Here is a 15,251-nt window from a genome sequence, read left to right as displayed (position 1 = left end):
CTGATTCTCAACTTTGAAGGAAAGTAATAGCACTCCACTGTTATTTTAGATATTGTGCTCATGTTTAAAATACTATAAAACACCCACACCATTTAAAATAAAACACATATGCCTGTTATACAGAGTTAAAGTATTATCCACTAATGGCATTTGAATAGAAAGTTATTGAAAGGTAAAGAGCTATTAGTAAATTTCAAACTATACCTAAGTATATTTGGATTCATATTTGTATAAATGTGATTTTTTCCAAGGCAGTTAGTAAATCTACAACTTTCTGAACTTCAAAACCCATGTTTTTAAAAAGGGCTTCAGATTTTCATTAATTTAAAGTTTTCCTGAGTAATGGATACATGGTGGTTCATTATACTATATTTTCTTTACATCTGCATGGGTTTTAAATTTTCCATACTAAAAGTTGAAAGAAAAAAATAACTTTTGAGCTTTCTGATGGATAACCAGCAATGTGAAGGTATTTAACAGCAAAATTTACATCCCAATTATATTGTTAAAAATTCTCTTCAGAGCAAGCCCTACTCAATATCAGATCGTTTGCACCCCTAATAACTTACATATTTTTTATTACGGAGCTTATTTCATCGCAGATTTTATATTCATATCCATATCTGTCTCCCCCATTACAGTAGGTACTATACCTATTTCATCTTTGTATTTTAACCTAAACTGGTTTACCTAAATGCTTTGGGTCTTTTTTATAGCACTTAAAATAAATGTAGACAATTACTGAAAGACCTTAGAAACATTTGCTCTATAGAAATAAAGTCTTGTTTTTCAGTTGGATTTTATTTTAGTCACTGGTTTCCCTAAGCTGTATATGTACACATCTATAGCAATGGCAGCTTTAGGTTAGGTTGTTATTTGGGAGAAACAAAGACCTTTTTATAAATGACATTTTCTTTTAGTCAATTTTAAGATATAAAAATTTAGGGTCCCCCTCCACAACACTAGGACCACTGATACTCTTTAGAATATTATCTCAGAATACACAGAATATTCAACCCGGAATTTTTTTTTTTTTTTTTTTTAAAGGTACACTTGCACTGTGCCATGCTGAAAGTAGGGCGTTTCCTTGGTTACAGAATGCTAGGGCTAGAAATGTGTGGTGACTAGAATTGAAAGTCATGAGAAAAAGCCTTAAAATTCTAAAAACCTTGAATTATACAAATCCCAATTTTAATGTCTTCTTTGCATACAAGGAAAACCAAAGATGAACACTAAGGATAGTTCAGAAATAAGTTTTCAAAGGTATCATTCAATTCACTGCACAATTATAAAACAGAAGTGAAGGTGGTAAAGGAGGAAACAGATATAAGAAAAACCTTGTTATTTTGACATATTGCAAGAAAGGTTACAGGTAATTCTCTGGTATAAAACTGACTGAAGGTCACAATAAAAATTTCATTTGGCTAAACCACCAAATGAGATGAGAAACAAGTTTTATTGTTTGTTCTTTAGTAAGATCTAAAGCATTTAGAAAATTTAAAATGTGTCAAGATTAAAGTTTACAGATCTCTCACAGTTTGACTGTAATCACATATATATGTGGGAGGCTTTAAGTAGCCTTACTAAGGAGGATCAGCAAAGCAGTCTGCCAAAGCAGATAGCCCAGCACACATTTATCAACACAATTCTGCCCAAGGACATCTATTTTTATAGCCACCATTTGCATATATAGGTAAGTATACATACAGATGTATCATATATATAAATACATAAACACCTATGTACATACATATATTTTAAAATCTTTTCTAAATGGTGAAAAAAATGCCACAAAAGGAATAAAGTACATAATATACATATTAGTTTAATCAATTACTATGAAGCAAATAACCATGTAACTTCCACCAAGATCAAGAAATTCACTGCCAGCATCCCTGGGAGCCCCTCTGTTCATTCCCATTTCCCATCATGTATTACTTACTCCATTCCTCTCAAATCACTACCCTGATTTTTATGGTAAACACACTCATAATTTTCCTTACTATTTCACTAAATAAATAAGCATTCCTGAAAACTACAGTTTAATTTTACCCTTTTTGAATTATTATATAAATGGAACCTTACACTACATATTTTTAGTGTTGGCTTTTTTTTTTTTTTAAAGATTTTATTTATTTATTTGACAGAGAGAGAGGGAGAGAGCGAGCGAGTGAGCGCACAAGTAGGCAGAGCAGTAGGCAGAGGGAGAGGGAGAAGCAGGCTCTCCACTGAGCAGGGAGCCCAATGCAGGGCTCAATCCCAGGACCCTGGGATCATGATCAGAGCTGAAGGCCCCTGCTCAACTGACTGAGCCACCCAGGTGTCCTGTAGGGTTGGCTTTTTTCTATCAATGTTTTTAAGATTCATCTAACTACTGTTAAAGTTGTCTTCATTTCTTTTCCTAAGTATAATTTTTTCCATTATATGAGTCTACCATTATTTATTCTGCTGTTAATGGATAGGAGTTGTTTCTAATTTTTCCTTTGTTATAGATAAAGCTAAGACCATTTCTGTAGTGGTTCCTGGTGGACACATACATGTTTCTGGCTATATTCTAAGAGCAAAATTGCTCAATCACACAGAATACAATCTTGAACTTGTTTTCCAAATTGTACCAATTTACACACCCACCAGCACTTACTGAGTTCCCACTGCTCCACACCCTCATCAACATTTGGTATTATTAGACTTTCCAGTGGGTATGTAGTGTTTCATTCTGCATCCCCATTATTAATGAGTTAAGCATATTTTCATGTGTTTATTAGCCATTTGTACTTTTATCTTTTGTCAAGTGACTATTTAAATCTTTTATGTCTCCCACTGGGCTTTCTACATTTTTCTTAATGATCTGTGGGAGTTTTTATAAATTGTATACATTCTATTGATTATGTGTGTTGTAGATATCTTCTCTCACACACTGTGGTGCTTTTCACTCTTAATGGTGCTTTTGCTGTCTTTCATTTTCCTTAGAAGTTTTAGCCAAATTTATCAATCTTTCCCTTTATGGTCAGAGATTTCTGTGGCCTAAGAAAATTCTCTATAACTCCAAGGCCATGACAATATTCTTCTATCTTACATTTTTAAGGTATGTTTTCTGGTTTTTATTTTCCCATTCAGGTAATTATCTACCTAAACTTTTTTTATACAGTATGAAGTATGGGTGTACATATGTGTCTTCATTTGTATTTTTTTCCCATATTCCCAGGACTGTTCATTGAAAAGACTGTTCTTTCTGCACTGTTTTGCACTGACAACTTGTTCTTTTCTCCTAATGAAATAAGTACTTATTAATGCATCCATCTGTTTTAGGTATCCTGGTCTTCTCATCCATCCTTGTACCAATACCACATTGTCTTTTAATTACGACAGTTTCATCAGAATAAAGTTTTCTTTTCTTGACAAATCTTATTAGTGATTTACCAGTTTTTATTTAGTCTCTCAGACTCAACCTTGGTGATTATATGCTTATGTTGCATTATGTATTTTCTATTTTTTTAATCTCAGCTCTTTAGATTTCCTTGCCTCTAAGTATGGCTTTACCTACATTACATAAGATTTAAGATATAGTACTGTTTTCATTATTAGAAAATTTTCCAATTTCCAGGACGCCTTGGTGGCTTATTTGGTTGAGCATCTGACTCTTGGTTTCAGCGCAGGTCATGATCTTTGGGTCATGAGATCACGCCCTGAGATCAAACTTGAGATTCTTTCCCTCCCTCCGCTTGTGCATGCGCTTGTGCATGCGCTCTCTCTCTCAAATAAAGAAAATCTTAAAAAAAGAAATATTTCCAATTTCCGTCATAATTCTCCTTTGACCTTCAAGGTACTGGAAGTATATTTTTTAATATCTAAGTATAAAGGGATTTCCTAGTTATCTTTTTATTAGACAATTCACTTAAGCCAGAACACATACTCCACAAGGTTGCAACCCTTTGAAATTGGTTAAAACTTTTTTTATTAGCTTTTAAAAAGCCAATTAAACATATAGCATATCATTAGTTTCAGAGGTAAAGTTCAGTAATTCATCAGTTGCATATGACACCCAGTGCTCATTACATCACATTAGCATCCTCAATGTCCATCACCCAGTTACCCCATCCCCCCTACCAGCAACCCTGTTTGTTTCCTATAGTTAAGTCTCTTATGGTTTCTCTCCCTCTCTGATTTCAACTTATTTTATTTTTCCTTCCATTCCCCTAAGTTTATCTCTTTTGTGTCTTAAATTCCATATATGAGTGAAACCATATGAGTGAACCATATATAAGTGAAACCATATTTACCTTTCTCTGACTGACTTATTTCACTCAGCCTAATACCTCATCAATGTAAAACTTTTTCATGACTATACGTATTTTATATATTTCATGTGTACTTGAAAAGAAAGGGCCCTGTAGCTGGGTGCAGTATTCCACAATATGTCTGTTAAATCAATTTTCTTAATCATGTTGTTAATCTTTTCTCTGATCTTTTTGTTGTTTTTTTATCTGCTTGTTTTATCAATTACTGAAACAGGTATTAAAAGCTCCCATGATATTTATGGACTTGTCTATTTCTCTCCATAATTCTGAGTATTTCTGCTTCATATGTTTTGAGGTAATGTATACTCACAGCTCCCAGGTGAATCAGAACTTTCATCACCTTACCTCTATTAAGTCTTTTAATTTTAAGTTCTTTTTCATGTGATATTAAATATAACTGTCTCAGCCTTCTTAAAGTTTGATTTATTTACTTATGAAGATATATTTATTTTAGAGAGAGAGTACGTGCCCATTTAAGCAGAAGCAGGGAAAGGAAGGGAGTAAAGGAGAGCAGAGGGAGAGAAGCAGACTCCCCACTGAGCATGGAGCCTGATGTGGGTGGGGCTCATCCCAGAACATAAGATCATGACCTGACCCAAAATCAAGAGCCAGATGCTCAACTGACAGCCACCCACTCTCTCCTGAGTGATTTTTATTTTTTTAAATACTTTTATTCTCAACCTTTTAAATCTCCTTATATTTAACAAGTTTTGTTTTAAAAAGTATAGTTGATTTTTAAAAATTCAATTGACAATTGGTCTCTTAATTGAAGGATTTAGGTCAAATGCATTTAATATAATTACTGAAAAACTAGGTCTTAAACCTAGTATATTTTGTATGCCCTATCTATACCCCTGTTCCATGTTCCTTTTTCTCTCCTCTCTTGTTATTTTGAAGGTGTACTTAAAAAAATTTTTTTTCCCATAAATCTTTCTATTACTTTGGCAGTTACATTGTTTTTAAAAATTATTTTAGGGCACCTGGGTGGCTCAGTGGGTTAAGCTGCTGCCTTCGGCTCAGGTCATGATCTCAGGGTCCTGGGATCGAGTCCCACATCAGGCTCTCTGCTCAGCGGGGAGCCTGCTTCCCTCTCTCTCTCTCTCTGTCTGCTTCTCTGCCTACTTGTGATCTCTGTCAAATAAATAATAAAAAAAAATTATTTTAGTAATCACCTTTAAAGTTGGTGAAACTTCTCAGTTTTTACTCTGAAAATACCTTTAAATTTTGCCTTTAGTGTTTTTTTTTTTTTTAGATTTTAATTTATTTATTTGACAGAGAGAGAAATAGAGAGAGCACAAATGAGGGACAGGGGGCGGGCAGTAGGCAAAGGGAGAGGGAGAAGCAGGATCCCTGCAGAAAGCCTTGACTAGGGGCTCGATTCTAGGACCCTGGAATCATGATCTGAGCTGAAGGCAGATGCTTAAGCAACTGAGCCACCCAGGCACCCTTGCCTTTAGTTTTGAAGGATGTTTTCATGGGGTTTAGAATTCTAGGTTGGCACATTTTTTTTTCCAGCATGTGGAAGATGTTTCATCGTCATCTGGATTTCATTGTTGCGCTGGAAGATAAGCAATCAGCCAAACTGTCACCCTTTTTAAAAAGGGTGATCTGTTTTTTTCCTGGCTGTTTTTAAGATTTTTGTCATTAGTTTCCTATAATTTCAAGATACTGTATCGATATGTAGATTCCTTTTTATCAGGTTTTGATTCCTTTGAGTTTTTGAGTATTTGTTATCTTACATTAATAATTTCTGCCAAATTCTCTGTCAAAATTTTAAAAAATACTGCCTCTGCTTCCCTCACCACTTTTTGGAATTCCAAAAAATGTATGTGAGAGCCTCTCACTGTACCCTTTGTATTTCCTATTCTCTTTTTGTGTATATTGATTATTTTTTCTCTCTTTATACTTCATTCTGGATTTTCTTCCAATCTGTCTTCCAGTTCACTGGTTCTCTAAGATGACTATATTTAATCTAAATCCATCTATTAGGTTCTTATTTTGGATTGTATTTTTTTCAATTCAGGAATTTCCAATTGTTTTTCAAATCTGCTATGTCACTTTTTATAGTTTCTAGTTTCCGTCTAAATTTTTCAAAGTTCTTTTTAACTCTCTGAATATAATAAGCATACCTATATTGAGTCAATGTCTAATAATTCCAGTATTTGGAGATTTGCTGTTGTTGCCTGTTCTTTGTGCTGGTTCTTACTTACACTGTCTTGTTTCCTCATGTATATCATCCTTACTGATTATGTGCTAGACGCTGTATTTGAAAAATTATTTATATGGAATGGTATGATTACTCTGGTTCACCCTTATTCCTATGGTGTATCCCTTTAGATTTTTTACCAAAAATGGGAATAATTTACCAGTGTCCACACTGTCCTTTTGCCTTACAAGGCTTCATAAGTGAAGTTCAGCTCTCAGGTGCCTTTTCCAGATAGGCATAAAAATGTGTAAGCCACAGAATCATGTTTTTGCTAAGACTTTATAATCAAAGAAACTTGGAAAGTAGTTTTGGCAGATGGAGATATAGTTATAGAGTAGATAAGTAGCTGAAGTTATAGATACCCAAATAAAACATCACATCATTAATAAAGCAAAGAAAACTTTTGAGTTAAACAGCTGGCAACTAAGTAATATTAGGAAAAATGGGAAAAGCATATATGATAAAAAAAAAATTCAGAGATGCATTTATTTTCTCACCATTTTCTGCCAATGGAGCAAGAACTTCAAAAATCATTTCCCTTTTATCATGTTCTATTTGTTTCTTGAAGAGTTTTACCAGCTCTTCAGCAATGTTCGTACTGGCAAACTGTTCTTTACTTGACTCTGCAAAACAGGAGAGGTAATCTTAGAGTAAACACACAAAATTAAGTGCAGAAATTGTTTTTTATTACTTTCAATTCATGCTCATTTTGTACCATTACTGATAAATACAAATACTCCTCAAGTACAGGAACTATCAGATACATCTTACATGCTCCTGAAAAGGAAAAATGGCTTTAAAGAAAACATTTCAACCCAGTTTTATTCAAGTCTATAAAAAAATGTTCACTAGCATAATGTATAGGTAACCATAGCAACAATTAAATTACTAAGTTATAAATTCATAGTTTCAAGGCTTTTAGTCAAAGAAGAAAAACTGCTCATAACAGAGTGCATTTTACATGGCTGAAGTAAAGATGACTTATCATCATTACATTTAGATCATTAAAACAGTATGTTCTTGTGCTGGTCCTGACATGCCTACTATTAAAGGTCAATTCTTCACATGTACTTGGGGTCTCATTCTCTCCTGCCTCTTCAGCATTTCCAATCTCTCCTCACTCCAGAGACCCACCATCAGCATTTAAATATGCTCTAGTATTTCTCACACAAAAAAGCAATCTTAAAAATAGCTTCTCGGGGCACCTGGGTGGTTCTGTTGGTTGAGTCTCCAACTCTTGGTTTTGGCTCCAGTCATGATCTCATGGGTAATGGGACTGAGTGCCCCCCTCACCGCCCCCGCCCCGAAACGAGATCCATGCTCAGCAGGGTGACTGCCTTTAGATTCTCTCCTTCTGCCCCTCCTCCCACTTATACATGTATGTTCTCTCAAATAACCTTTAAAAAAAGAAAAACAACCATCTTCTACTTTACTTTTCTTCAACTACCATCCAATCTCTGCTCAGTTTCACAAACCAGTTTCTTGATAGCATCTACATATACTGTCTCTACTTCCTGAACTCACATTTGCTTTTAAACCCACTTCAAACTAATTTTGGCCCACCTGCTCCTCCTCTTCTATCAAACCTCTATAAATTCCAGTTCCTTGGGACTTGATCCTTTTTTTTCTTATCTTTTTGGTCCTCTCATCCCAGACAATCTAATTCTCTTCCACAGCAACAAAACAGTACCTGTATGTTGATACTTATGCAATCCTATCTCTAACCCTCTACTCTACTCCAAGCTACTTATTTAACTGACCACCTGACATCTCCATGTGAATATCCCCCTCTAGTATCCAGATTCAATGTCTAAAATTAGGACTTTTGGTACTACCTGAAATCTGTATTTCTTCCAGAGTTCCTTTACTTCCTTTAGTTGTTAAATGAACAGTTCATCTATCCATCTATATGGGCAAAAACCTAGCAGTCATTGCTCACTTTTTCTCATTCAACTTTACCTCCAGTGAATTACCAAACTCTACCAATCTGCCTCCAAAAATACAACTGGAATCCATTCCATTTCTCTCCAGTTATCTTCTTAAATTTCTTTTGCTGCCTCAGATGTCCTAAAAATTTATTCAGAATTTTCAGAGAATTCTGAATAAATCCAATCTAGATTTGTTACTCTCTGTTTGGGGGCACAGGTGATATCCTAGAATTTTTTTTATCATTATCTTGATAGATACTTTCTTTTCCTTCCAGTATTAGATACTCTATTATCTATATCCTTTTGCCTTCACTTGTTTCAATTTGGTTTAAGCATCCTCCAGCAGCTTCCAAATACACTTCTTATAATACTACATATAGGAGACAAATATTTTAAAATCCTGACTGTCTGAAAATGCTTTATCCCACCTAGAGTTTGTGCCTCTAATTTAAATTAGTCCCTCACCTCATTCCATTATTTTCTCATACTAGCAATTATCACAACTTATAGTTATATGATTGTTTATAAATTTGTTTAAAACTTTTCCATCTCACCCACTAAGCCATAAGCTCCTTGAGGGCAAGGATGATGTGTATTAGCTACCACAAACACCGTGTACAGTATAGTGCCCAGGACATAGCAGGTGTTCAAAATAATGCTTGATTGAATGAATGTGTGACTGAATGAACAATTAAATAAATATAAGAGGTAGATTCTGCTCTCTAGTTTCAGGTAAATCTCTGTTGTATCAAATAAAAAATACTGCAAATTCAACATTAAAAGAGAAAGGAGAAACACAAATCTTAGATGACTTCATAGTTTGTTTTTTTTAAGATTTTATTTATTTGACAGACAGAGATCACAAGTAGGCAGAGAGGCAGACAGAGAAAGAGAGGGAAGCAGGCTCTCCCCTAAGCGGAGAGCCTGATGTGGGGCTCGATCCCAGGACCCTGGGATCATGACCTGAGCTGAAGGCAGAGGCTTTTACCCACTGAGCCACCCAGGTGCCCCAACTTCATAGTTGTTTTTAAATTTAATTTTTTTCAGTGATCCAAATTCATTGTTTATGCATCACACCCAGTGCTCCATGCAACACGTGCCCTCCTTAATACCCACCACAGGGCTCACCCAACCTCCCCTCCCAAACCCTCAGTCTGTGGGCTTCATAGTTCTGGATTCATTTCTATCACACTGCTTTTGGTGCCTGCATCAGATCTATGCCAAAATGATGAAAATCTACCCCAAAACTTTATGAATCCCTCATGCCACGAAAAAGAAGTAGGAGTGGAGTGTCTTTTCTAATAAGCTACCTAAACCCTCAGAGATCATATTCTACAAATGTCAGCATACCTTACCCTATAAAGTGAGTTTTATATAAATAGGGATGATTTAAGTCCTGAGGACTGTTGGTTGCTCCTTTGTTTCAGACAGTTCTTCAAATGAGAAGAATTTCAGGGACATAAAATCATAGGTGAAGTAGATAGGCATCAACATTTATCTCTGTGCTCTCATTCTTTTTAAAAATAATAGTGTTAGTGTTCTTTTTTCCAATTCATATTCTACTCCTTCACTTAATAAACTAAAACCAAATCACTTCTGCTAAGTAATTCAGGCCATCTGCCACCACAAGGAAAAGAATGCTTTATGATTAATACACATATTAAAGAACAAGATCTGTATATATCCTAAAGGTGGATACAGAGAAAAGGCAGCATGAAGTATGATTTGGACATATTTGAATCAAATGTCATGGATGCTTAACATACCCTTGGCAAGAACCCTTATTTACTAAAGTTTTTTCTGTTTTCTGTTTTATATTTTATTTATTTATTTTAGAGATACAGGGTGAGAGAGAAAACATGAGTGGGGAGGGTCAGTGGGAGGAGACTCCCTGCCATGCAGGAAGCCTGATTAGGGGCTTGATCCTGAGACTACTGGATCATGACCCCAGCTGAAGGAAAACGCTCAACAATCTGAGACACACAGGTACCTCTAAAGTTATTATTATTATTATTATTTTTTACAGATTTTATTGATTTATTTGATAGAGAGAGATCAGTAGGCAGAGAGGCAGGCAGAGAGAGATGGAGAAGCAGACTCCCTGCTTGCGGAGCAGAGAGCCCGATGCGGGGCTTGATCCCAGGACCCTGAGATCAGGACCTGAGCCAAAGGCAGAGGCTTAACCCACTGAGCCACCCAGGTGCCCCTCTAAAGTTATTTTTATCAAAATAATTAATGGGTGGGGCACCTGAATGGCTCAGTGGGTTGAGCCTCTGCCTTCGGTTCAGGTCCTGATCTCAGGTCCTGGGATAGAGCTCCACGTTGGGCTCTCTGCTCAGCAGGGAGTCTGATTCCCCTTCTCTCTCTGCCTGCCTCTCTGCCTACTTGTGATCTCTGTCAAATAAATAAATAAAAACTTAAAAAAATTATTCATAAGCTTAAAGAGATACTTAGTTCTAATACTTATATTACCAGAAGAATCCAGTCTCCTTCTCCCATTTTTCCTTCTCAGAAGCAAAGCACATAAAGCTCTTTTAGCTAAGTCATTGGTATTTACCTCCATATTTTTTTTTATGTTTTTATTTTTTTTTTAAGATTTTTTTATTTATTTGACAGAGAGATCACAAGTAGGCAGAGAGGCAGGCAGAGGGAGAGGGAGAAGCAGGCTCCCGCTGAGCAGAGAACCTGATGTGGGGCTCGATCCCAGGACCCTGGGATCATGACCTGGGCCGAAGGCAGAGGCTTTAACCCACTGAGCCACCCAGGCACCCCGACCTCCATATTTTTAAATAACATATCTGTATTGACACTTTTTGATTTTTTAGTTTCAAGTATTTTTTTATTGACTTTCTAATATAAACAATTAGGCCTTAGGTTTCTTCCCCCTGCACACAAACCCTCATCTTCTCAATATAATTCTACTGTAATTTTGGTTATATCAGTAATTAGTGTTTTAATAATATAGTATTTCATTTTCCCTAGAATTATTTTTTGTTCCTCTGGGATTATTATTTTTTTTTCATTTGCTTAGTTTTCTATGTACTTATCATTAATTCAGCTCCAAACTCCAAATTGTTGATTGACTGTCTGATCTTAAGAAGCTCACTTTAGGTAATCAATCAATTTCATCTCCTCCAAGAATTACCCCAATCCCAACTCTAGCAGCCTCTGACTTGTTCCAATCTGGACTAGGTGCTCCTTGAAAACAGGTCATTTGGGGCCCTCAAGTCACTATCCTAATAGGAATTCCTCTTTTCCTGTTGGATCTCTTGTCTCCTGATTGCTCTGTAGTCTTCTTTCTTAATTTAAACTCCTTGCTTTGGTGGAACACATCTCATAGTGGCTTCCAGAGGAAAGGTATGTAGGATATTAATTTTCTGAAATGCTCATGTTTGATAATGTCTTCATTATAACTTCACACTTATTTGACAGTTTGACTGGGTATAGAATTCTACATTGGAAATCATTTTCTCTCCAATTTTTGAAGGCAGTACTTTATCTTCTTCTGGCTGCCAGTGTTTTGAGACATCTAATGTCTACATATTCACAGTCTTTTGTATGCAACTTTTTGTCCTCTTAAATTTGTAAGATGTTCTTTGTCCCATTTTAAAATTTCCAACAGGGGGCGCCTGGGTGGCTCAGTGGGTTAAAGCCTCTGCCTTCAGCTCAGGTCATGATCCCAGGGTCTTGGGAATCAAGCCCAGCATTGGGCTCTCTGCTCAGCGGGGAGCCTGCTTCCCCCTCTCACTCTGCCTACTTGTGATCTTTGTCAAATAAATAAATAAAAATCTTAAAAAAAAAATAAAATTTCAAACAGATATGCCATGATCTGGGTCTATTTTCATCCACTGAACTAGGCATTTGACAGACCGAATCATGGAAAATTATGTACTTTAGTTCTGTGATAATTAAGTTATTTAGCAATGGTCTGTTTATCTATTTCTAAAACTTTTGGCCTAATTCTTATCTGTATTTTCTCTTCTATTTTCTAACCTCTTGTTTTTTTTGCTTTACTTCTACAACTATTTCTCTAAAACAACTGTCTTTCATTTTAGCTATTCTGCTTTTAATGGTCAAGGTTTTTTCTTCTGCTCCTCTTTCTTTAAAAATAGCATCCTATCACAGTTTCACATTCCCAGTATTTTTTTCTCACCTACCTGAGTATACTTGCCTTTTTTTCCTTACCCCGCACAGTTTCTATTTCCTCCAAATTATTTCTTCTATTTATTTCATTACCTTTCATGTTAGAAGCTATCTTTACCTCTCTAATTGTCTATATATTGATTAAAAATTGGGATTTAATCAACCGGGAAGATGGTAGAGTAAGAAGGCCCTAACCTTGCCCTGTCCAATGGATATAACCAGATAATACCCATATCAGCATAAATAACCCAGGAAATGACCTGAAGAGTGGCAGAACAAACTCTACAACTAAAGGCAGGGAAGAACTCACATCAAAGAAGGTAGGAAGGTAGTATGGGAGTGAAACAAACTGTGGCTGTCCATGGTGGGGAGGAGCCAATGGTGCAGAGAAGGGGAGAAAACAGACTTTCACACCAAGGAACCCATAAACAGGGAGGAAGAATCTCTACAATATTTACCTCTGAGAGTGAGAGGGGCCCAATTTTTAAATTCTTAAAACCAGTGGGACTTAAAGCCTGGAGTCTTAAAAATCAAGGGCTCAACTCTGGGAGAGCCCAGAAGGCATTTAGGAAGTGGACTTCCTGCCTTTAAAGAGATGGCATGGTAAACAGACTGTGCAGTTACAGTATAAAACCAGCAGTTTGAAAAATGCTAGGGGACAGACAGGAGGGGGAATAATTTGCTCATCTCACAGCATAGCTAGGAGAGACAAGGATCACGGGAAGACTCCTCCAGGAACAAAGGAGCTGGCAGGTACCATTTCCCTCTTCCCCTGACAGCATAAAGAATGGCCACCTGTGGAATCAGGCTGGTATCCATACTCCTTATCTAACTTGGTTGCATTAAGCACTCCCTTCTCCCCATACTTTGGCAATCTACCTTTCCCAGTCACGCTCACCTCAGTCCCAGTGCTGTCCACCCCCCATCCTTCTCCCCAGAAGACCAGTGCAAACCCTGCCAATACCATATCTCCTGACCTGCCCATTTTGTGGGACCTTATTCTTGGCAGGGGCAGTTCTAGTTCTACAAGCAGACCACCATACACCTAGGTGCGGAGAGTAGAGCAAGAGCCCCTGCAGATAATACACTGAAGGAAAAAGAGGCCAAGACTCAACAGCATAGCACATGCAACACACATAAGAGACTGTCTCTGAAGTGCCAGGCCCTGGGGAACAGGGGACACTACAGGGCACCATAGGACCTCTTCTTCCTAAGACTATTATTGTTAAGAACAAGAGAAGTAGCTGACTTCCCTAACACACAGAAAAAGACACAGAGAGTCATAAAATGAGACGGAGAAACATCTCTGAAACAAAGGAACATTATCAAGCCAGAGCAGGAGACCAAAGCAAAAACAGATATAAGTACTACACCTGGTAGAGAATTTAAATTAATGATCATAAAAATATTCCATGGACTGGAGAAAAGAATGGAGGACATCAGTAAGACCTTTACCACAGAGATGAAAAAGAACCAATCAGAGATCAAGAACACAATAAATGAAATTAAAAATACACTTGATGGAATAAATAGCAGGTTAGATGAAGCAGAGAAATGAATAGCCTAGAAGACAGAGTAATGGACAGTAACCAAACTGAACTAAGGAAAGAAAATTATGCAAACTGAGGGAACTTAGTGACTCCATCAAGCACAACAACATCCATATTACAGGGGACTCAGAAAAACAAGAGAGAGAGATAAGGGCACAGAAAATTTATATGAAGAAATAATAGCTGAAAACTTCCCTCATTTGGGGAAGGAAATGAGATATCCAGATCAAGGAGGCACAGAGATCACCTGAAAAATTCAACCCAAAGAAGTTCACACCAAGATATTAATAATAAAAATGGCAAAAGGTAGTATAAGGAAAAAAAATTTTAAAGCAGCAAGAGAAAAGAAGATAGTTACGTACAAGGGAAACCCCATAAGTCTATCAGTGGACTTTTCAGCAGAAACTTCACAGGCCAGAAGGGAGCGACATAATACATTCAAAGTGCTATAAGGGAAAAATCTGCAGCCAAGAATACTCTTAACAAGGGTATCATTCAGAATAGAAAGAGAGATAAAAAGTTTCTCAAAGAATTCATGAACACTAATCCAGCCTTACAAACAATAATAAGAGAGATTCGTTGGGTGAAAAACAAAAGACCACAAGTGAGAATATGGAAAGTAAAAAGCACAAAATCAATAAAAAGAAATATTTCTGTAAAAATCAGTAGAGGGATTCATAAAACAAAAGGATTCAAGTATGATACCATATACTAAAATTGTGGGGAGGGGAGTAAAGAATGGACTCAAACTTACATAACCATCAATTTATATAGACTGCTATACACAGAAGATATTATACACAAACCTAATGGTAACCATAAACCAAAAACCAGTAATAGATATGAAAAAAAAAAAAAAAAAAAACAAAGGAATCCAAGTATAGCACTAAAAAAAGCCAACAAACTATGAAACAGAAAAAAAGAAAGGACCGGAGAGAATTTAAAGCAACAACCACAAAAGGGTAACAAAATGGCAATAAATACATATCTATCAATAATTACTTTGAATGCAAATGGACTTAATGCTCCAATGAAATGACATAGGGTAAAGCAGTGGATAAAAAAACAACCCATCTACATGCTGCTTACAAGAGATTTATTTCAGACCAAAACACACCTGCAGATT

At 36.4% G+C, this 15,251-nt stretch overlaps 1 protein-coding gene across 3 annotated transcripts in view; it reads right to left on the bottom strand.

Moving 5' to 3' along the window:
• The window catches only part of RAP1GDS1 (Rap1 GTPase-GDP dissociation stimulator 1), a 168,718-nt gene that overhangs the window by 21,213 nt on the left and 132,254 nt on the right, over positions 1-15,251 (bottom strand). For all 3 annotated transcript variants that reach the window (XM_080797553.1, XM_080797554.1, XM_080797555.1), the window contains one exon: positions 7,002-7,127. In XM_080797553.1, coding sequence (XP_080653679.1) covers positions 7,002-7,127 — 126 coding nt within the window. The remainder of the gene's footprint in view (positions 1-7,001; positions 7,128-15,251) is intronic.

This window comes from Martes martes (genome assembly GCF_963455335.1).
Source record: "Martes martes genome assembly, chromosome: 2".
NCBI lineage: Eukaryota > Metazoa > Chordata > Mammalia > Carnivora > Mustelidae > Martes > Martes martes.
This window is presented reverse-complemented; position numbering and strand designations above follow the sequence as displayed.